Source organism: Zootoca vivipara, chromosome 15, assembly GCF_965207765.1.
Source record: "Zootoca vivipara chromosome 15, rZooViv2.hap1.1, whole genome shotgun sequence".
Lineage (NCBI taxonomy): Eukaryota > Metazoa > Chordata > Lepidosauria > Squamata > Lacertidae > Zootoca > Zootoca vivipara.
In genome coordinates this window covers 17392619-17417125 of record NC_142598.1, presented here as the reverse complement: position 1 = coordinate 17417125, position 24507 = coordinate 17392619, and the positions used below count along the sequence as shown (strand labels likewise).

Sequence of the window (24507 nt, the reverse complement as noted above, 5' to 3'; positions counted from 1 at the left end):
ACACCACCCCCTTGTTGCACCCTGTTTGGGCTTCTTCCACAAAGGAAAGTCATTCACCTGCACCCATTAATACAGAGCAAGAATGATCAGAAAAGCAAGTAGCAAAGATGGGCAAATTGCTATGGGCTAAGCATATTGGCTACTCAAGCATAAGTCTCCCTAAGTGGGGGGAAGCCTTCTACCAAGTCTGGGGAAACATCATCTCCCCCTCGACCTTCCTGCCAGTCTCTCTGAAACTTATTCATTTGGCCGCTCTGTGCTTCTCGTCAAGCCCAAATCCCACCAGCAGCGGGTTTATGAGCAACAGAGATAGGAGAAACTAACTGAAGGCAGCGTACTGCAAAACGGCAAAACATCATGGAAAGTGATGTACCCTCTTCCCTACCAGTCCCTGGAACAAATACAAGTCCCAGCCAAGCTGGTGCCTGATGGAGGAATGGCAGGTTTGTGTACATGCAAAGAATACACATGCCTCTGTGCATGTATGTGCATGTGGGAGAGGGAAAACATGCCAGTACGTAGGGTTACGTGCAACAATGAGAGTATGCACACATGTTACTGGGTGCGCCCAGAATAGACCATCTAAATGGCCCCCAATGAAAGGGCCTCACATGCCCTTGACCAATGAAGGCTAGCATGCCGTTTGTCACACACCCACTTTGTGCGTGGTGCAAACTTGCAGAAGTCCCACCCGAACGCAAACTTTAAAAATAAAAAAATCTCAAGTTGCTTAAAGTAGAGCAGCATTTATCCTTTTTTTAAGCTGTTCAATCCTCTATTGAGAGAGACAGTACTTATATAGTTTAGAGGGGCTAATGCATTCTTAGGGGGCTGGATTAAAAAATAAATAAAGATTTATAATTAAGGCCAGGAAGTACCACATTGCCATCTAAATCTGACCCCCATAAAGTTAATTCAGCAGAGAGTCAGGTGAACAGAACTGACTTACTAGGGAAACCAGAAACCAGAAAGAAAGTCAGTGTACTAACGCATGTCGCCAAAGTGTGCTGCAGCATTAGTATTAGTGTGTTGTTCAAAAGGAACAAGACTGGAGTTCAAGTAGTTAAGGCTGCCAATGGCTTATTTCATTTACTGAAAGGCAAAATCTCTCAGTCCAATATCAGCCCCAGCTCCGCAAGATCTATGTTCTAAATGCTCAGCACTTTTGATGTGACTAATAAAACCACGAATGGAAACAACTGAAAGTCTTCCAATAACCTCATCAAATGCATCAGCAAAGGAACCAAGGAGAACAGTCTAGAACAGTGAAACCCAGGAAATTCACTGCCAGCCATTAGATCTTTGTCAATGTTAAATAATCTAGGAAGGGCTTACTAACAGACAAGATGGCCGTGAGGTATAAAGAGACAGAAAATCTTGCAAAAAAATATATGCCACATTAACGTTACGTTGTGAAGCAACACAAAAGTGGCTTAGGGGCAACAAATTAGAAATTCATCTCCTTCACAACATTTTTAACCTATTTTGCGTCTTTGCAAGATGATGACCAAGAACTGAGCTACACACAGGGAACTGTGAAGTGTTTTCATTGTCTGTAAACTTCGTGCTGGTAGTGTCCTCTCGAGTTGCGATATCCTTTTTTTTCTTTTTCTTTTTGTAGAAAAAAGTATAAATATTTTTCTGTCCAGAAAGTCAGGTTAATGCATCCCTCGGAGAAAGATTCAGGGTGGTTGAACAGGAGAGCACTACTGTTCTCGGGAATGAATTCTGCTGGTCTGTGTCACGGGTGAATTGCGTGATGCACTAAGAGGGTGCCCGATGATAGTCTCTGCAAAAAACCGTCCAGAAGGACAAAATAGTTCTTACAGCAAGTCCATTTTGGGTCTGTAATGTAGCAGTAGAGGTGCTTTCTGAAAGATAAAATAATACACCTGCTTTTAGTCAATTGCTAATGCAATCAAAGTTTAGTGTAGAATGTAAGCAATTTATGTATCAAAATTGAAATTAATTTAAACTAGTCATAGCCAACTTCTTTTGCATGTGTGTGAAGGGAGGAGGGTTTCTTCCCCAGTAAGTTTGTTTGGAGGCTTTAATCTCAAAAGTTAAATGCATCAAGTTAACAACAAATATAGCATACCTTAAATCTCCATCTCGTAACAACTACAAATTTTAGAGTGTGGTCCTTGCCCAGAATTTCTTCATTGCATAATATATCCAGCTAACAAAAACAGAAGTATTTCATTTATTTATCAAACAAAATTGGCACAAATCCTGACACAATTTTAAACAGTTAAATTAAAGAAAATGCCGGTTTAAATGTAAACTGTAATCCCTTTATAGGCAAAATAGACGTTGCTTCAAAGAATCCCTATAAGAATCTTCAGAAGACAAATGGGAAGTCTCTTCAAATACAGTAAATCCATTTAGAGCTCAAACTCTAGGCCACAGGACAAATTACATAACAAGGATATGTCTCGATCTGTCTCTATCACTGAGCTTGCCAGGCTGTGCAGGGATAATATTTGGGCACCTACTGGGGTTGCATGACTCAGGGCATAAACTGCATTCTATAGTCTCTGCTGGTGTGCAGAACAATAAAGGGACAGGTCACAATCTGTGTTGTGCTCTACAACAGACCAGAAGCTCTGCACTTGTGGAAAATAAACTAAAGCCAGAGTGTGTGGAAGTTATCAAAATGAGCATGTGCAAAGTTCTGAGCGTGCCTGCTTGAAGCAACTGTGAAAGGAAGGGATGAGGGAGGTCTGAATAAAAAAGCAGATAATAAGAGTGTCATTTTAGCTCCCAGACAGGATTCCCTAGGAACAAAAAAGAAGTTTGCAGAAGTCACCAGTAAATACCCAATTGTCCAGGGGCAAACTAGACCATTACTAAGCATTTTACCCTATGCATGAAGCAGGTGATACGAAACAGCAACAAAAAAGGGAGCGGGAGGACACTGGAAAATTGTGCCTCATTAGATATTTGATAGCCAATTTTGATTGTCTGGCTGCCTTCATCAGAACCAGAGTGCCTCATACATCCATATCATGAATATTAAGCTGTAAACTATTACATGGTCCCAAAACATCCAGCTTTAGATGTCTCAATGTAGGTCTGGTTATACCTTCTACTTTATCCTTCTGTCTGTCACTTTTGTCTGGCTTTTATTAGACCTGCAAGACCAGACACATAGGGGGCACACACACAGTTTATATAGGGACCACCTCAGAAGTAGCCACCCAGCCATGGGGAAAATCTTGCTCAATAGATTTATCCAGTGTGAAGCAGGAAATCCATTCCCACATCCTAGGAGCTGATTGGACAAGCTCAGCCGCACACTTTCCTAGGATGGCTCCCCTTGTCAGGTTACCTGCACCTCTCATATATATCTAAATGCTTTTTGAGGATAAAATCACTTGCATCCACCATGATCTTGACTCCGCCCTTAGAGCAGATGAACCTCAAGGGATGTCCAGAACACTGCCTAGTCCTGTTCTGTTGGATGAATTTTGGTTGGTAAGGCTCGAGGATGTGGACAAGATGCTTGGACTGGTCTGGGCGACCGCTTGCGCTCTGGACCCTTGCCCCTTGTGGCTGATAAAAAACTAGCAGGGAAGGGGAAGCTGGCTGGACCAGGGAAGTGATTAATGCCTCCTTATGAGAGGAGGTGATCCCTGGCTGCTTGAAGGAGGCAGTGGTAAGACCACTCCTTAAGAAGCCCTCCCTGGATTCAAAAATCTATGCAATTACCGGCTAGCTGCCAATCTCCCCTTCCTGGGCAAGGTTCTTGAGCGGGTGGCTGCGGACCAAATCCAGGCACGTTTGGTGGAAACTGATTTTCTAGATCCATTTCAATTGGGGTTTAGGCCCGATTTTGTCACAGAAACTGCTTTGGTCGCCCTGGATGATGACTTCTGTCAGGAGAGAGACAGGGGGAATGTGTCCCTGTTAATTCTCCCCAACCTCTCAGCAGCTTTCGATACCATCGAGCATGGTATCCTTCTGGAGCGACTGTCCGAGTTGGTGATGGCTGGCACTGCTCTGCAGTGGTTCTGGCCCTACTTGGATGGTCATTGCTAGAGGGGGATGCTTGGAGAGTGCTCTTTGGCCCTGTAGACCCTTCAATGTGGGGTTCATCAGAATAAAAAATTCCTTCAGTAGCACCTTAAAGACCAACTAAGTTTATATTTTGGTATTTATATTTATATTTTGGTATGAGCTTTCGTGTGCATGCACACTTCTTCAGATACACGTGTATCTGAAGAAGTGTGCATGCACACGAAAGCTCATACCAAAATATAAACTTAGTTGGTCTTTAAGGTGCTACTGAAGGAATTTTTTATTTTGCTTCGACTCAGACCAACACGGCTACCTACCTGTAACTAGAACTATGGAAGGGTTCATCAGAGTTCAATTTTATCCCCTATGCTGTTTAACATGAAACCACTGATTGGGGTTATCCAAAGTTTTAGAGTCCACTGTCGACAATATGCTGATGACACATGGCTTCGGTTCTTCCTTTGCATCTGCAGGTGGGGCAGTGAATGTGCTGGACCCTCATCTTGCCTTGGCAATGGACTGGATGAGAGCCAACAAACGGAGGCTCAATCCAAATAAGACTGACACACTGTTAGTGGTCATTTCCCTGGGCCAGATGGATGGAAGGTGGCCTGCTCCTGATGGGCTTACACTCCCTCTGAAGGAGCAGGTATGTAGTTGTCATTTGAGGCTCAGGTGACCTCGGTGGTGCAGAGTGCCTTCCATTAGCTTCAGTTGGTGACCCAACTGCTCCCCTACCTGGGCAGGGATAGTCTAACTTCTGTGGTCTATGCTCTGGTAACATCTAGGTTGTATTTTTATGTTGTGATCTTCGGATGAAGGTTGGTAAACAAATTTAATAAATAATAATTATAACAAGCTACGAAACCACCTAAATTCTAGAGGGTGAGGTCTCTAATTGTGACATTCAGCTTGTACAACAGACTTCTACTCATGCAAACATTACTTCCTTTACCTCTCCCCACCCCCCGCAGCACTCTGTGTGCCCCTAAAATCTGCTCCACAAGTTTGGGGGACCTACTGGAGCAGATTTTTTTTGTTTTTAAAGCACATTTCTAGACTGCACAGTATGAATGAAAGCCTGAGGTTATCCTAGCTGTTTTTGCTAAAAAAAATCTTGAAAAAGTAGAGAAGGCCTGGGACTTCAACAGTCAGGACAGGATGTCACTTAGTACAAGCCTCTACCCCAAACCTCTTAACAGCCAAGTCTCCTTATAGATGCTAAAATGAATGGTTCAAATGGAAATAGCAGATGAAGGAAGAATAGAGAAATATGACTAATACCGAAAAGCTTCAGAACCAATTCTAAGAGAAAATCTCATTTGTTATACCTAAAGGGACTATTTCAAGATACCAATTCATCAAGCTATTTCGGTCTCAGGGGGGGAAAAACCTATCATTTGTAAAGTGATGTTCTCCCCCCCCCCAAAAAAAAGAGTTGCAAGATCATTTTAAGAACACAACACAATCGTATGTTTGTTCTTTGTAAGGATAATTTTTTATAAAGTTTACCTCATTAAAAGAAGAAAGATTAAGCTTTTTGGCAATGAACTTCTTTAGATGTAAGACTGTAGCTTGTGCAGAGCAGCGAATCCATTTTCTCTTCAATCCACGTAATTTGCTGCTGTTGCATTCTAAGCAGATGCTTACCTTTGGGGGAAAACAAGCAGCCAGTACAAGTTAATAGGGGTTCCCTTCTAAGTTCCCCTTGTTTTAGTGGCAAAAAGGTTGAGAAACTGAACTAAGCAAGGATTCATTTTACATACAATGGAGGGACAAATAAATCAGCTGTAGAGCATATTCTTGGAACGCAGGAGAGGTCCCAGTTTCAACCTTTGACATCTCTGGCTTTAGAAGGGTCAGGGAGCAGGTGATGACAGAGAGCTCAGTCTGAGACCATGGAGAACCACAGCAAGGCGGAGTAGTCAATAGTGGGATAGATGGAGAAACCAGTCCAGCCTCCCTATGTTCCTAAGGTACATCATGGGTACCAACTAACAGGTACCTATGGAAGCATGCAACTTCCACATATCAAAGAGTCGTGCAAGAGCTATACCTTCCAAGACCAGAACTGCTGTTCACCACCAAACTGGGACAGGTACTTTTTTTGTTGGTGGAGGCTCCACGTATTGGAGGCAGCTTCACATGGTGATGTTGTTCAAGTGGTTCAGTAAAGCACTGCATCTTTAGTTTCCCTCTACAGAAACCAAGAAGTTTCTTACACTGGGATGTGCAAATTCCAGGACCAGCTCCTCTACATTTACCCACTCCCCTACAGTGTGCTGCTAAATCCATGTCCGTTTGGATCTATAATTCTTCCTAGGATTTCTAGCTGTCTTGGACATCTAAACAAAAAACAAACAAGAAATAGCCCTTCCAGTTCTACCTCTATGATCCATGGAGACAAAAACAGGAGTCGAGGGATTTGGATTTCAGCAAAACCCTGAGCATATGAGGCTGCCTTATGATACTAGACTACTAGACATATGAGGCTGCCTTATGATACTAAACTGTTGTCGGTTCTGAGCAGCAGAGGTTATCCAAGGTGTCAAAAGGCTATCCTTTATGCTCCTGCTGCCCAAGGATCTATTTCAGCAGGAGACACAGGGGATTAAACTCAAGACTTCCTGCGTGCAAAATGTGCTCTACTGCTGAGCTATGGCCTCTCCCAATTTCAAACATCAGAGATGTTGCCTTCTTCAAAATGAACTCAAATAGCAAAATTGTGAAATACTTAAACAAAAAGATTCACTATTCTTCCTTGCTGTAGGAAATGCTGAATTTCATTAACAAGAAATGAAAGTTAGGGATGAAATAACAGTTTATCTAAGTGGCTACATTTTCACAGCTGCTGAAGCCAGGTGACAGACCAGCTGGCAGGAATAAACTACACATGTAGAAAGAGTCCTAAAAGGCAGTGATTCGAAAAGCCAACTTATCCAGAGCAGAAACCGAAACCAAGTGTACAGAAGATTGCATCAATTATCCAACTGGTATATGGAGCTTTCGGAGCCACAACCAACCACACTAGGATGACAGAAAACAAAACCTGGCTACATGTGATTGCAATGAAGGGCTCAACACTTTCAAAGAATCATAATACCCAGCAAGCATAGCCTGCTTTCATTTTAGAATCTGAGTACTCACTCGATGAGAAACTTTTGAAACTCTGGGGAGTATCCAAAAAGTGCTCCACTAGCAAAAGGATTAATGTGTCTGCAATGGAACTTTGCCTCCTTTCCCCACGTGTCTTCCTGTGCCCTTCCCAAATTTGCTCTGGAAGATTGAGGGGAAACCCAGAATACATGCAGGGGACACACTGAGTAGATGGAAAAGGAGGGGAAATTCCACTATGCAGCATCTTGTTGGATACCTCTCTCTCTTAAAAATGAGCACACCCATTGTAGCATCTATAGCTACTCACACAAATGCCTTCTTTGAAAAGGTACAACGTTATCTCCTAGCTGGTTCTTTCCTGAAACCAAAAGCTAAACATCTACTCAATTAAAAAGTCATATTTAAACAGTACCTGCTCATCACTTCTATGATAATCATTATCTTCTTCCTGTTTCTCTTCCGACGTTTCTTTGTTTGTACTCTCATCTGCTTTTGTTTCCCCTTTTGAAAAAAAGCAGAGAGCATCTGTGACAAAGTTGAAGACTCTAAAGATATCAAATTCATATATGAAATATATGCAAGAAGTCCTCGGCCCTTTCAGATGTAGCTCTATGTAGCTCTATCAGCTACAATAAATTCATTCATATTAAGAGCAATTCAAGCTACACATGGAAGACACTATGTGTCTAGTACAGGCATCCCCAAACTTCGGCCCTCCAGATGTTTTGGACTACAATTCCCATCATCCCTGACCACTTGTCCTGTTAGCTAGGGATCATGGGAGTTGTAGGCCAAAACATCTGGAGGGCCGCAGTTTGGGGATGCCTGGTCTAGTATGTCTTTTAGTGCATCATAACAAACTTAGGCATTTGAAAGGTGTTTTTTTTAAAAAAAAACAACCCTCAAGATTCTGATGGGTTATAATAACTTTAGATAATTCCAACAACAACCTGATTGTGCTCTTTCTGCTTTTAATGAAAACAGTTTACCAGCAAAGCCACCAAAACTCAGACTTTTCATCCCAACATAACATTTACACATTCTTCTCATTGCAACACCTCAAATATTTCAAAAGATCAGGCTGCAGGCTAAACTGCACACAACTTCCATTTCCTGTTTCTGACTGAAACATCTGAAGATTTAAACTTAAGAGTATACCAGAAAGAGAGAACAGGAAGCTAGAAAACAAATCTGGCCACAATTTGCCCCTGATCATAACCACTATCAGCTAATTTGTCCCCAGCAGAGATGTAGGCAAAGGGTTATTTATTCTGCTCCTCTCCAGAGGCAGAGGCTGTGTAAGAGTTCTCTCCTTACAATCAAGCCCTTCATGAAGCTAAATCGTTTGGGGTGGCATATTTACCTGCAAAGCCATGACGGTCCTTGCAACACTAGCATTCTGTTTTGACAAGCTGTAGTGGAGCAGCACGATCAATCCCAAACACAAGGTTATATGGCACAGCCAATTTTACATTAGATTTATTTTAGAGCTTCCCAGTTAGTGGGATGCGGACAGCCAACTCTGCCCAATTGCCAAGAACCACACACACACCTGACCCCTAATGCCTTGTACTTGTGTCGCATAAGAACATCCCACAAGGTGGACAGAGAGGGGAACTCCACCACACCCACATCAGATCTTTGTGCAGTCCTTTGCTCAGATGCATCAAGAGCATGTGGCACCCACTGGCACTAGGACACTAATGGACACCCCCACACTACTGTCAAGACTAATATTAGGATACCACTTGTGTCTTTGAACCAGTGACACGTTCCTTGCGCTGGATCCTAGGCGTTTTATTTCCTTAAATAAATTTATGCATTCTTGACTGATGCATCTGAAGTAGGTTCTTAACTACAGTGGCTCATGTCACAATTATGCCACTTAAGTACTGTAACGTTCATTCTGCAACAGCAGAAAAACATGCACCACTCAAATTTGCTTTGCTGAAAGCAGCTCACAGTGAAGTGTATCACAGGGAAGTTGTTTCATTGCCTCTAAAGACTTAAAAATTGGCTATTGATCTGGCATCCTTAGTCAAACCTGTAGTCATCTTTATAAACCACTAGGCATTCTGAATGCCCTACAACACAGAACCCATATATGTGGGTGGACCATACAACAGCCAGTGGGGAAGATCATAAGTACAATCAATTGTGGAAAATGGCATGAATGTAAAATTTGTTGCAAATATATAGGTCAGGAGGCTGTAGCCTCCCAACTGCTTACTTGTGGGGAAAAACCTATTTGTCCCACATTTTACAAGCAACAGCATACATATTATTTAGGAAACAGAATATATTGGTAACAAACATACTATAAATCAATAAAGAAGGTTCAAACAATTTCCTTTTGCAAGCACAGGTGTAGCAAATACATGCAATGTCTATTTACCATTACGGTGGGAATCTAAATGTTGCTTGGCTGAGCACGTCTCCCCTTTGATGTCACCTGGTACTTCCATGCCCAATTTGTGGTAGAAATCCCTCTGCTTTCTCATTTCCGCTGTTTAACATTTTAAAACAGTGTCTTTAGCTAAGATCAGTGGACTTCATCAACTTAAGCAAACAATTTACTCCTCTCACACTTTCAGCAAAATGTATCAAGAGCACCCTCTAATGTCCGACAGCTTTTCTGTGACTCATTATGCATCATCGTAATACGATGAGAAATTCCTTAAATGATTGAATGCTACTTTTGGATTTCAGTTTCTACTTTAAAATTGCCCAGCACTTGTTTCATGCACTTGTTAGTGACTCTTGGCAAGATTTAGGATTGAGGCAGGGACTCATGTTTTACAAACTGTAAAATAAAGTCCTCCCCCCACCCCACCCCACTCCCATCCCTGGTTCATTTATGAAATAATTTTCAGTCAGAAGTAATGATGGTATTACTGTACACACATCGCATGTATGAAATATCCATATTAGTGAAACTAGGCATTGCAAATTGCAGCATATCCACAAGGAATTTTATGTTAGCATGCACTGCAGGAAATGTAAGAAACTATGTGGCTGTTGACGTTTACTGGTAATTTAGGAAGCCCACTGGGAAATCTTAGAAATGCTTGAACCATGAGACTTGTTTTTAAAATTTACTCATGTGCTTCTTAGGTAAGTGTCCTTTATCAGTTGTATGATAGAAATGAGGGTGACATTTGGACATTTAGGCGCCAGGCGAAAACATTCCTCTATAACCAGACCTTTGGCTAATTAAAAAAATCTATGGTCTTCCAGATGTGTTTGTGGGAGGGGGTGCTATTGGTTTGCTTTTGTTTTTTGGTTATATATGTTGTGTTATATATTTTCAGGTGAAGGGTGGTTATATGTATTTAGCTAATACTGTAAATAAAATAAAATTCCCAAAGGCCTTTAGTTATCCTGCCACTTCTCTGGGTCCATTCAAATAAAGTAATATACCAGTAAACATCCCAACTTGCTAAAATTTCTCACACTCACAGCAACACATGTGCAAATATGAGGCACCCCCACTGCAATGAATTTTCCTGGCTGCAGTATCTTGAGGGCCAAACTACATATTACATTGGTGCCTCATGTCTGGAGCTCCCAACATAACTTTTTTTCTGTAAAATCAACCAAGAGATTAGTTTTCTCTTCTACAGGCTAACAGCAGCTCTGCAGAAGTGATCTGACTTGGGGCCACAGTACTGGGGGACCTCCCCTCTCTCCCAGTCCAAACCTGAAACCACCAAAGCCATCCCAGTAACTTTTACAAGCATGGAGCTCCACTGAAACATGCTGATTGGCCCTTAGTTGCTGAAGCAACCCCATAAAAACAACCTAGAACTAGATCGTGCCATCCATTATTTCATGTTGTTTTATTTAAAAAAGCGAACCTGTCAGGGGGACTCCCTACAGGGAGCCTCCCCCCGTCATCCTGACCAGCACTTCGCCCAGCGAGAGCAGGAGCAGCGGGTCAGGCGGGGAGGAATGAGGAATGGAGCGGAATGGAGGGAAGGCTCAGCGATGTATCAGAGCCCTTGCACTGCCCCAGCCAACTAGTGGAGGAAGGAAGGCTCAGCGATGTATCAGAGCCCCTGCACTTCCCAAAGCAACAGGTGGAAGAGGGAGTCCAGCCGCTTCCGGCGCCCGAATTGAGGCATGTGCCCAAATGCAGGTTTAGGGGGCGGCATTTCATGGTCCCCAAGCTATTATGCTGGCCCCGAAGCAGAAGGGCGCCATTGCCGGATTCTGTGAGTGACTAGGAGGTCATGTTTTCTGCTATCTCTGCACTGTAAATGGTATGCACAATAAAACCTTAAAAGACAGATCGGACTGGAGCGTCTTTACTCGAGAGCAACCGCAACAATCCCCTGACAGAACCATTACCTCCAAACACCATATTGAAAAGTTTTAATCATATGTAAATGTTTAGCGAAGAGTATATTGTTCACTTACCTTCCTGAAGACCTGGAACAAGTTTGTAAACAATATCTTGCATTGTTCTGTCATGACTGGCCAAAAAAGAGAGAGAGAATAACAAGAAGTGAATTTCACTATGAAACACCTCCATGCTGAATTTGTATCGCTTAACATTGGATGGTGGGATGAGCATTGAAATTTCCCTTGGGATGAACGCTGAAACATCAACTCATCCCTCACGTAAAATTTAAAGTTAAAGAAGGAAGTCAGGATGGCTCCCCATAATTTGCATTGTGTTATGCAATCAAGTGATGTGCAGCCAAATTATGTACATGCACTTCTAAACCAGCCCACTGATGGAAAAGGCATACCTAGCAGATCTCTGTACATATTACCTTAAAACGATACTTACCCAATATATTGTAGTGGATGGCTCTGGTGTATAACTATCCTGCATGTGGGACAGGTGTTATTTTCTTCCAAATACTTTACCAAGCAACTCCTGCAGACTGTTTATAGAAAGATTTGGTTAATACCGTCCTAAGAACAAACATGGATGTTGCATATTTAACACTGTTCACTTAAGCCAGGGGTGGAGAACCTGCCCTCCACTCAGCCAGGGGGCCACATTCCCTTCAGGGTGACCTGCTGGGGGCCACATGCAGGGTGTGGGTGGGTCAAGGCAAAAGTGAACAGAGCCATAAATGTGAATATCACCTTTGTATAGTAGGCTAGTTTCTTCACACTCACACATTCCTCTCTATCCTCCATCTGCCCAAGCAAGTAAGCAGCATTACTGGGGTTCACTGGGCACTTTCCAGCCAGTCAAAAAACACTCAAGGGGTGAGCAAAGGTGGGCCAGGGGCATTGCTCTCCAGCGTATGTGACCTGGAGAGATTTCTGAGGGCCAGAGAGCCCTGGAAGGCTCCAAGCTTTTGGCCTCCAAGCCCGGGGTTCTCCATCTCTGACTAGAAATTTCATTCTTTACGAAACTGCTTTCTTAATACAAAAAGTTAAATGTAATCTAAATGCATTATACTGTATATTTTAGCATCTATTTGTATTCACTTTCTAGCTTTAACTAAATAATGCCCAATAAGGGTGTATTGCCTAACATACAAATGTTAAGGTATAAATTCAGGCACTTCCATTCATCTTCAGAGGGTAAAATTCGGAGGGTAAAATATTGATAAGAAAGATCAGAAGAGCAGCAATATAAAACTGGGAGGGGTTTTGTTTGTTTGCTTGCTTTTTTCAACAGAATCTGGCATGTGTTTGGAATTCTAAACTGATTAAATTTTTAAAGTACACATTTATTTTTAGGTTGTTTGAATGCAGAATATGAAGTTATGAAGAAGTTGTTTCCTGCTTAGTGTTTAGAGTCAAACTGAGGTCTGTATACATAGGATATTCCTTATAAACATATACAGGTGAAACTTGGAGAATTAGAATATCGTCGAAAAGTGCATTTATTTCAGTAATGCAACTTAAAAGGTGAAACCAGTATATGAGATAGATGCATAACATGCAAAGCAAGATATGCCAAGCCTTTATTTGTTGCAATTGTAATTATTTGTCGTTAGGCGGGTCAATTATAAATGGAATGTACCCTGTTTCTCATATTTTAAGACATACCCATAAAATAAGCCATAGCAGGATTTTTAAGCATTCAAGGAATATAAGCCATACCCCAAAAATAAGACATAGTGATAGGCACAGCAGCAATGCCGGCCGCGGCAGGAGGAGGAGGAAAAAAATAAGACATCCCTTGAAAATAGGCCATAGTGTGTTTTTTTGAGGAAAAAATAAATATAAGACATGTCTTATAATATGAGAAACACGGTAATTAATGAAATGTAATAGCGATGTTTATTTTTGTATTATTGTAACTATTTGTTTTATTACTGAGGAATTTCCAAAAGAAAGCATTTGTAAAAAATTTAAAATAATAAGTTGCATTACTGAAATAAATCACTTTTCGATGATATTCTAATTTTCCGAGTTTCACCTGTATTTGTAGCATATCTGACAGTGTGCCACCACTGATTTAGGGTTGTCTAAAGTTGATATTGAGGTTATTTCAGTGACGTTAACAGCAGAGTTGTAGGTACAGCAAAAGGATACCTAAACCACCGTCCGCTTGCATTTAGCCAACTGCCCTACAATGGCTTTGAAACCTTGGCAATACTGGTGCCTGGCTCCTGCGGTTAAACAGTGCCATCTACATCTCACAAAAAATGATGCACATTTTAGCAGAAACAAGCTCAAGGCTTAATAACATCCAGAATGAGGCACTGTGAGCCTTTAGAGGGAAGCCTGGTTTGCAAGGAGGGAGGGGAGGGAGATATATGCAAAGCAATGAGGACCAATTGACAAAACAAGATTCACACCCACACGATTACCCAGCTATCCTATTGCATTAAAATTCAACAAAAAGCATATGACTAAAGCCATGGAAGAGAGACAGCAAGGTGAAAGTCCAGATAGACCAAGATGATGGTTCAATTTTATTATTTCTTAAAATATTTATTGCTCTCTTGCAAAGACTGGAAGTTCCTTTGGAGGGAAAGGAAATGGGAAAAGAAGAGGAGCTTCTGAGTAGGAGGGGGGGGATCAGTGTTTTGGAAGCACTATATAAATGGCAAATTCTATGAAGTTTAAATACACTAATAAGCTATCACCTATCAAAGGTGTCTTTCAAATAATAATAATAATAATAATAATAATAATAATAATAATAATTTATTATTTATACCCCGCCCATCTGGCTGGGTTCCCCCAGCCACTCTGGGCGGCTTCCAAAAAAACAGAAATTCTAAAATACAGAAATCCATCAAACATTAAAAGCTTCCCTAAACAGGGCTGCCTTGAGATGCCTTCTAAAGGTCTGGTAATTGTTCTCTTTGACCTCTAGTGGGAGGGCATTCCACAGGGTGGGTGCCACTACCGAGAAGGCCCTCTGCCTGGTTCCCTGTAACTTTGCTTCTCGTAATGAGGGAACCGCCAGAAGGCCCTCGGAGCTGGACCTCAGTGTCCGGGCAGAACGATGGGGGTGGAGACGCTCCTTCAGGTATACCGGACCGAGGCCGTTTAGGGCTTTAAAGGTCAACACCAACACTTTGAATTGTGCTCGGAAACGTACTGGGAGCCAATGTAGGTCTTTTAGGACCGGTGTTATGTGATCTCGGCGGCCGCTCCCAGTCACCAGTCTAGCTGCCGCATTCTGGATTAGTTGTAGTTTCCGGGTCACCTTCAAAGGTAGCCCCACGTAGAGCGCATTGCAGTAGTCCAAGCGAGAGATAACTAGAGCATGCACCACTCTGGAGAGACAGTCACTGGGCAGGTAGGGACTCAGCCTGTGTACCAGATGGAGCTGATAAACAGCTGCCCTGGACACGGAGTTGACCTGTGCCTCCATGGACAGCTGTGAGTCTAAAATGACTCCCAGGCTGCGCACCTGGTCTTTCAGGGGCACAGTTACCCCATTCAGGACCAGGGAGTCCTCCACACCCGCCCGCCTCCTGTCCCCCACAAACAGTACTTCTGTCTTGTCAGGATTCAATCTCAATCTGTTAGCCGCCATCCATCCTCCAACCGCCTCCAAGCACTCACACAGGACCTTCACCGCCTTCACTGGTTCTGATTTAAAAGAGAGGTAGAGCTGGGTATCATCAGCATACTGATGGACACCCAGCCCAAACCCCCTGATGATCTCTCCCAGCGGCTGCATATAGATGTTAAAAAGCATGGGGGAGAGGACAGAACCCTGAGGCACCCCACAACTGAGCGCCCAGGGGTCTGAACACTCATCCCCCACCACCACTTTCTGAACACGGCCCAGGAGGAAGGAGCGGAACCACTGCATGACAGTGCCCCCAGCTCCCAAGCCCTCTAGACGGTCCAGAAGGATGTTATGGTCGATGGTGTCAAAAGCCGCTGAGAGATCCAGCAGAACAAGGAAACAGCTCTTACCTTTGTCCCTAGCCCGCCGGAGATCATCGACCAGTGCGACCAAGGCAGTTTCAGTCCCATGATGAGGCCTGAATCCTGACTGGAAGGGATCCAAATGGTCCGCTTCTTCCAGGCGTGCCTGGAGTTGTTCCGCAACCACTCGCTCAATCACCTTGCCCAAGAATGGAAGATTTGAGACTGGGCGATAGTTGGCCATATTGGCCGGATCTAAAGATGGTTTTTTAAGAAGCGGTTTAATAACCGCCTCTTTCAGCGGGTCTGGGAAGGCTCCCTCATGGAGAGAAGCATTTACCAACCTGCGAAGCCCATCGCCCAGCCCTTCCTGGCTAGCTTTTATAAGCCAGGATGGACAAGGATCAAGGAGACAGGTGGTTGGTTTCATTCGTCTAAGCAGCCTGTCCACATCCTCGGAGGTAACAGATTGAAATTGATCCCACAAAACTTGACTAGACTAAATGTCATAAGGACCTTAGCACTCATAACAGAATATGCCACAAGCACCCAAACTGGGAATGAATGTGACCTAACAAGGGGCAGGTGGCTACATGTTATGGCTACATGAGCAAGAGTTGCAAACCTATCTTGTCTCCCTCTTGTCCAGAGTTATGCCTTGTACAGTTTCACACAACAGTTCCTGAAAGTCTTTAGTTTAGGTTTACATTAGGAGTATTGATCTAAGGCTTACAAATCGGCACAGCAAACAACTCATAATTAAGTATATATCACATGAACTAAATCTCCATATTTCTTTTTCTTTCAAATACCATTTGCAAAATATGAACAAACTCCCCCTCATCCTTCTTTTTAGATCTTCACTACTGGTTCATATGAGGGAAAGAAGAACCTGATTTATTACCAGCAATAAACCTTGGATTATGTGCCGCTTCAAACATCACCACCATCATTAATTCTCCAATACACCTTATCTTTCAATACAATCCCACTTTTCAGCATTCCTAAAAGCTGACCATAATATACCATTGCCCTCACCTTCAAAGTAAAGCAGAACATTACTTGGCATCATTCATTTACACTCTCCCCTACTACGAAAAGAAGGACCATAGCATATGCTTGTATTCACATAAGAGTTAGCCTCGGGCTTACAGGGACCTCTGCTATGTCCTTCCCAGCAGAAAGTAACATCTTATCCAGCCAGAATATGGATTTTATCTGTAATCAGAATCTGTCTTCACCCACGATCTGATCCTGAATGGGGGCGTGGGTGGAGAGAAGCTTGGTATTTGACATTTGACTCTGAAACATTACAGAGCTAGAAGAAGCAGGCAGAGAGGATGTATCGAACAATGAAAAATACCCAACCCACTAATCTTACATCAGATGAAACATCACTATGGGTAGATATATTAATACTCACAGGTATGCAAGCATTCCGTTACAGTGGTAGCATCAATAAGATAACCATTGCAAAGGCGGCAGGTTATATGGGCATTGATGTCCCAAAGCTTAATCTTCCTCGTCAGCATCTTTGGTGTCTGCAAGAAAAACAGGGCCATCAGTTTTTCCAAGTGTGGATGTAAGTGGCCTTTGCAAATTTAAATATTTGACATTCATGATAAGCCTGCAATACAGAGAGTGATTAGGTTTTTCAATGTAGCTTTCTTCCTAACAATGTTTTACTTGAAAAGAAAGGTCCTGGTTTAAGAAAATGAGAATGAATATCCACTGAACTATCCAATCCAATTACTAAAGGCAAGTTCAACATTTGGTACTCTAGACCCAATGCTGCAATATTTATTCGCAACTAAGTTTGTGACATTCTACACAATCAGGTTTAATTGGGGCCTAGTTCTCAGGAGTAAGGTTCCTGGACTGCACCACTTCAGATTGCAGTTGGGGGCAGTGATGGTAGTACGGATTGCAGGATCCCAAATTAGAATGAATTACTAGCATGAATTTCAAAAACTTCCCTAAATCCCCACGTTACTGAGTACAGTCTCACATGATTCTATCACACAAACCCTGGAGAGTCACTGCCAGTCACAGTAGACAATTCTGAGCTAGGTGGGTCAACAGTCTAAGTATAAGGCAGCTTCCTAGGTCATGATGTTGTAATGGAGCTTACCTCTGAGTAGGAATGTATACGACTGAACTGTAAAAGTTGATCTGTTGTTGAAATTACCTTAGACTGATATAACCTGCAGCTGACTGCAGCAGGTCAGTTAAAAAGCAGCATGATATGAATCCAGTATCTAGGAATTTGGAGTCGCTGGGTCTGGAAGGAATTGTTGAAAGTCTGCCTCAGGGGACAGATGTTACATATTTTATTATCCATGAATCAGAAGTCTGTGTAACTTTGGGGAGGGGACTTATGTGTATGTTGGTAGCGTAAGACAGTAAGGAATGGTTAGTCATCTTCCTTCTTTCAACTGGGGCCTTGGAACAGAAGTTACAACAAGTCTCCATGTCATCTGAAGCCTCTGCATGCCTGTGTGTAATGCATGCATGTGCACTTTCATCGAGAATAAATCCCTGAACCCTAAATTTGGAAGGGCAGGGGTAGGGGGGACCCTGACAAAACAAACTGTTAAAATCTCTCAAGAATGTTACCCAAATTTGATGGGCAAGTTTGGCTCCTTAAAAATATACAAACTCAAAGTTCCCTGAAAGCAGCTGAAGTATGACATATTAAAACTTATAAGTAGGATAAAAACACCTGCTCACATTTCCTCACTGGGAAAATCTGCACTGGAAAAAGAAGAGTATAGCATTAAATAATTAAAAAGGGGGGGGAGCTAGTTTTACCATCTGTTGCAATGGTATCCTACGTGGCAGGTGTCACCAAATTAACATGCTTTTTCAGTAAGAACTGCTGAGACACTTTGGCTCAGAAAACACTTTAATTCAATTTTATTTTGGAACACATTTCATAATTTCATTGCAGTAAGGGTAATTCAATGTACTTGTGTCTTCAGATTACTTTAAGATAATTCTGCACTGACCATTTTCCTTTCCTGATAAATGTACATGTACATTCCTGATAAATGTACATGTCACTCAATAAAACTAGCTAGCAGGAGCCAAACTCAAAGATTCTTAGGGGAGGGGGAAATTCTTTTCTTTTTATGATTAACTATTCTCTCCCCTTAAGAGGCCTCCTACAAATTATTGTGTAGATTGTTAGAAATGAATCATTCATATGTTTTTATGTCCGATGAAAGTACTGCATATCCATCAAAGCCAAACTTTCCAAGAAAAATCAGCATAGGCAATTCTCCATGACAGGTCCTTAACGCCGGAGGAGGAGGGGGGGGCTGTATGCCACAAAGTATGACTGATTCAACTGTCTCCTATGTCTTTCACCACCCCCCACTTTGCTATATGTTAATACTGTGTCTTGTCTGAACTGTATTGCTTGCTCCCCACCCACCCCCATAGCCAGAGCAGCAAGAAACAGTCTCTTCCGTACAAGGCATCCGCACATATAGGTAAACTATTTGTTGGTAAAGGCATGGCACTCCATTCCATACACTGATACTGCTGGCCCAAACACTTCTGCCTTGCTGGATCACAGCCTGGACATATGGATCAAGACATGCTCTTTGAGCGCACACACACAGTTCCACTGCAAACTCCCATGAGACAGGGAGAAGGATGGCTTCCCTCATGGCAGCACTTATGGCGGGTGGGGGAAAGAGGCACTCAGTCTTCTCTTACAAACACCAACTGTGCTTGAGGAGATGCAGGTACTATAGTCTGGCAGCAGATGCCTCTTGCTCTCCATGGGCCCACAGGTACCAAGCTTTCATGGGGTGGGCTTTCCCCATGGCCTACAAGGAATGGGGTATCCATTCCACGTAGGCCCCAAGGAAGAGCACCCCATGACCAGCAATCAGGGTGCCCCTGCCTGTTCCCAGGATACTTCTTCCAGCCACTCTTTGTTCTCAGTATCAACATGAAGTTGTGAGCCACGAGGGGCACCGCAGCAGCCCTCCTGGAGTAACTGGTTATGCCACAGACATTTCTTTTCAGGCTCTCTTCCATCCCAGGTGCTGTTCACTACGATTTGGCTGCAATCCTAACCCCCTTTCCTCAGGGTAAGCCCCACTGAATTCAATAGGACTGGCATCTGGTCAAGATTGTGCACTCATGCTCTTTTACTGCCGGAAGGCGGTAAAACCCTCTCCCTGGTATGATCTACTTTCAGACCCCCTCCATGAGAATGCCACTTGTTCCGCCAGGCTTCATCTGCAACCTATGTACTTCTGGCACACGTGACTGGGTCTCAATGCTGAGGGAAACCAATGCGTCAGGGTGCATCTGTTTCCTGTCTGCTGCCAATAGGGAACTGCTGAGTAGTGTCTCCAGTGTGGGTCATCTTCTCCCTATTCCCCCTGGTGAGGTTCAAACTCCAGTTTCCCTACCTTGTGCCCTATACAGTGAGCTAATGGAGGGCACTGTTGTCAGGAAGTGGTTACAGTTTCCTTTGCCCTCTAATCTGGTACTTCCCTTTCCCTGCTTGGCAAAAGACACTTCTACTCCTTCAGTGAGTCTTGAGTTCTTATCTCAAAGAGGGCTCTATGCTCTCTTCTCTGCAGGCCTCCTTCCTTCTCTTTACATGCTGCAATCAAAAATGTACTTGCAAGGAATATGTGCTGCCAGGGCAAACTCTACCTCTGAGTGCAGGGATGCCAACAGCATTTGGTTGCTGGTTTCTTCCTGCTCACATGGTGGAAGATGCTGCCTTTACCAAAGGTGTCATGGACTTTGTAGACACTCAAACTCAGGACAAAAGGGAGAAACGTGCTAAGAGGAAGGCACATTTGGCAAACCCTCACCATGATCAACTCCTGTCTGGAAACCTATGTCCCCACTATGGAAGGATGTGTGGATCCAGAATTGGCCTCCATAGTCACTTATGGACTCACTGTTAAGTTCATGGAAGACAATCTTACTCGGCTACGAGTGATCACCAAAGAAAGAAGAAGGTGGTTTCATTATGTCTGATACTCTGAGTCTGTGTGTAATGGGGCAGATCTGAGTCAGAGTAAATAGCGCGCCCCCCCCCCCCAATCGCGGTATCCAGCTCAAACATCCATTTCAAACTTTGCCATATCATCTCCACAACATTGCCAAACTGGCCAGCCATGATGCTGAGAACATGACAATAGCCAAAGTTCAGTCCTTTCACAGCTCTGGAAGTTGTACACTATCTCCTCCTTAACAACAATTCTGGGTTCAGACAACACAATAAGCAAAACTTTGGCTTATCTCCTGTCTTGTGCTGACCTAAAAAAGCCTGGGAAGGAGCAAGGTGGGTGTGGGAATATGATAAGCCATACTCTGGCACCATATAAAGCAGTGCCCCAGAGATCTGAGATATCAGATGCCTAGAAGTAATGCTAAACAAACTCATCTAATCCTCAAGATAAACAGCATAATCTTAGCTAATAAATGCAAACAGAAAATTCATGTGCTTCAGGGGAAGTGGGCACTAACTGTGCTTAGGAGAATGAACAGCAGCAGCAACAACAACCAGGCCTGCAGTCTTCTGCAGTTCCATACCTGGGGAATCCTACACAGAATATGACACTTGTCAAAGGGTTTGCAGGACAACAGAAGACCACAAGAGGACATCCAATGTACATACTTTTACAGTTTAACAACAGTTGCAGGAGTACATTGGGGAATTTGATTGGAACTGCAGTGGGGTGGGTATGTTAAACCCTTTACTCTGTGCTGTTGTTTAAGTGAAAATCATCTTCTGAAGCTATTAATAATATGGATACCTGTATGCTTTGTTTTCTCTTGCAGGGCAAATAGCAGCCTAATAGGAAAATGTTACAGAGAGAATAGGGTTAACACATTGTCTCAAATGGATGCCTACACTTCTAATTGTATTTAAATTGTTATTTTAAAATTAATAATAATAATAATTTATTATTTATACCCCACCCATCTGGCTGAATTTTCCCAGCCACTCTGGGCGGCTCCCAATCGAGTGTTAAAAACAATACAGCATTAAATATTAAAAACTTCCCTAAACAGGGCTGCCTTCAGATGTCTTTTAAAAATAGGATAGCTGCTTATTTCCTTGACATCTGATAGGAGGGCATTCCACAGGGCAGGCACCACTACCGAGAAGGCCCTCCGTCTGGTTCCCTGTAAACTCACTTCTTGCAATGAGGGAACCGTCAGAAGGCCCTCGGCGCTGGATCTCAGTGTCCGGGCTGAATGATGGAGGTGGAGACGCTCCTTCAGGTATACACGACCAAGGCTGTTTAGGGCTTTAAAGGTCAGCACCAACACTTTGAATTGTGCTCGGAAACATACTGGGAGCCAATGTAGGTCTCTCAGTGTTATGTGGTCCCGGCGGCCACTCCCAGTCACCAATCTAGCTGCTGCATTCTGGAATAATTGCAGTTCCGGGTCACCTTCAAAGATAGCCCCATGTAGAGTGCATTGCAGTAGTCCAAGCGGGAGATTCATAGAGCATGCACCACTCTGGCGAGACAGTCCGCAGGCAGGTAGGGTCTCAGCCTGTGTACCAGATGGAGCTGGTAGACAGCCGCCCTGGACACAGAATTAACCTGCGCCTCCATGTCCCCCCAAAACAGTACTTCTGTCGTGTCAGGATTCAACCTCAATCTGTTAGCTGCCAACCATCCTCCAACCACCTCCAGGCACTCACACAGGACTTTCACCACCTTCACTGGTTCTGATTTAAAAGAGAGGTAGAGCTGGGTGTCATCTGCATACTGATAAACACCCAGCGGCTTCATATAGATATTAAAAAGCATGGGGGAGAGGACGGAACCCTGAGGCACCCCACAAGTGAGAGCCCAGGGGTCTGAACACTCATCCCCCAACACCACTTTCTGGACACGGCCCAGGAGAAAGGAGCGGAACCACTGTATAACAGTGCCCCCAGCTCCCAGACCCTCTAGACAGTCCAGAACAGGGGCCCCCAAACTTACCCGGCTTCGGGCCGCTTCCTCCGGCGCTGATCACGTGGCGGGTCAGAGGGCGGGGGAACGCGCTCCTATACGCGCACACAATTGCTTTTTCTAGCACGGTGCTGCGCCGGAAATTGCTTCTGCACATGCGCAGGCATCATTTCCAGTGCACTTCCGGGTCGGCGCGGCACCAGAAATAGCTTGTGCGCATGCGTATGGGAGCGTGTTCCCCTGCCCTCCGGCCCGCACGTGCACATAAGCTATTTCCGGCGCTGTGCCAACACGGAGATGGGCAACCGCACCGCAGCGCGCCAATAAGAGCAGGCAGCGCCAGGAGGCGGCAGGGGTCATTGGGGGCCGCACAACTGGTTCGTGCGGGCCACATCCGGCCTCAGTTTGGGAACCCCTGGTCCAGAAGGATGTTATGGTCAATGGTGTCAAAGGCCACTGAGAGATCCAGCAGAACTAGGAAACAGCTCTCACCTTTGTCCCTAGCCCACCAAAGATCATCGACCAGCGCAACCAAGGCAGTTTCAGTCCCATGGTGAGGCCTGAATTCCAACTGGAAGGAATCTAAATGGTCCGCATCCTCCAGGTGTGCTTGGAGTTGTTTAGCAACCACCCGCTCAATCACCTTGCCAAAGAATGGTAGATTTGAGACTGGGCGATAGTTGGCCATATTGGCCGGGTCTAATTTTTATTTTTTTTTAAGAAGCGGTTTCAGCGGGTCTGGGAAGGCTCCCTCGCAGAGGGAAGCATTGGTTGGTTTCACTCGTCCAATAAATAAAGAGTGGGAGAGCTAATACTTACTCTCCCCTGATCATATCTAGTTTGGCCCCAAGATAATCTCAGGCTTTTCTGCTTCTGAAAACAGCAATTTCCTAGTTCCCATGGCATAGTGCTTTTCATTGGTATCCATCTGTCTCAAGAGACAATGGAATGCACCTCTGGGGGTGAAGTCAAGCTACTGCACTAGCAGTACTGAAGTAACCACCCCGGGGTGTAAGCCTGGGCAGTGTGTATGGAGGTCCTGGGCTGCCCAGAAGACAGGACACCACCACCCCAGCCTCGCTGATGGGGTTTCAAAGGAAAGCAGAGCAATATGTCTGGCACCAACTTGGTGGCAGGAGTTGCCAGAAGGAGGTGTACAAGTCACCATCCAACTGTCTTAGGGTCTCCACTCTGGATTTGTCTTGGGTTTACTCCAAGTCCTTAGCAGTGCTTTTTAAAAAAAAAGACGTGCCAGGACTCACCATGAAAACCTCCCTCATTCTCTTAGAACGGCAATAGCGCCCACTTGAGAGGTGCTGAAACTGACTTCCGGCAAGTTCCGGCAGAAAAAAAAAAGCCCTGCTCCTTTGCCTTTTCTTCTCCTGAAGGTATTCCACAAGGCAGCAGAGATTTAGCATCAGAGTTTTCCTTCTCCTAGGTGGGCTACCTTTCCAGCTGGATGAGCCCCATCTGCCCCTCACTTCCCTCTGCAGCATGTGCAGAAACCATCTCCTTGACTGTTGGAGACAATACTAGTCTTGTCTGCTCAATCTGCAGGAGTCTGTCTTCACATGCAAGGGAAGTCCCTAACTCATCAATGGTTGAGTCACATCGGCTACCCTCACCTGGTTTAGCCAGCTAGCCGAAGCCGTTCCCAGGGTGTGGTCGCTGTTGCATGCTGACAGCCTCTAGGATTCACAGGTGAGAGATGAGTGCAGGCTGATGGACAAACTACCCCAGAAGAAGCAGGGTTAGCTTAGAGTTTGGGTGACTCTCAGTAGCCTTGCAAGGATAACTTAACCACACAAAGACTCTTCTGCGATATTTCCAAAACTTTGAACACATTAAACATTTCTTGTGGCAGGAATCAGAGCATGAAGGAGTCCTTGCCACTGACAGGAATTCCCTATTTCCAGTTAGGAGGGTAAGTTCAAATATTTTATAGTGATGCAATTCAAATAGATTTGGGGATCTCCATTGACATTCTTTATGTGAAAGAGTGTCGAGATATTTCAGTTGAATAAAAAAAGTATTCCTACATTTAAAAACCCCTCAAGATTAAAACAGTTACCTCATCCTCCCTGAGCTTCTACACAACTGTCACACCCTA

At 43.9% G+C, this 24507-nt stretch overlaps 1 protein-coding gene across 12 annotated transcripts in view; it reads right to left on the bottom strand.

Moving 5' to 3' along the window:
* Positions 1 to 726: 726 nt before the first annotated feature.
* Positions 727 to 24507, bottom strand: part of PCGF3 (polycomb group ring finger 3) — a 51919-nt gene continuing 28138 nt past the window's right edge. The window contains exons 3-13 of one of the 12 annotated variants that reach the window (XM_088658749.1): positions 24023 to 24128; positions 21240 to 21277; positions 17633 to 17746; positions 16868 to 16985; positions 11933 to 12029; positions 11557 to 11612; positions 9533 to 9643; positions 7550 to 7638; positions 5533 to 5670; positions 2099 to 2179; positions 727 to 1871 (exon numbers count right to left, since the gene is read on the bottom strand). In XM_088658749.1, the coding sequence (XP_088514875.1) occupies positions 1824 to 1871; positions 2099 to 2179; positions 5533 to 5670; positions 7550 to 7638; positions 9533 to 9643; positions 11557 to 11612; positions 11933 to 12029; positions 16868 to 16976 (729 nt within the window). In that variant the 5' untranslated portion in view covers positions 16977 to 16985; positions 17633 to 17746; positions 21240 to 21277; positions 24023 to 24128 and the 3' untranslated portion in view covers positions 727 to 1823. Of the gene's footprint in view, positions 1872 to 2098; positions 2180 to 3672; positions 3876 to 5532; positions 5671 to 7549; positions 7639 to 9532; positions 9644 to 11556; positions 11613 to 11932; positions 12030 to 16867; positions 17340 to 17632; positions 17747 to 21239; positions 21278 to 21624; positions 22169 to 24022; positions 24129 to 24507 lie in introns of those variants that run through there. The other 11 variants (XM_088658753.1, XM_088658752.1, XM_088658751.1 and 8 more) reach the window with 11 other exon arrangements.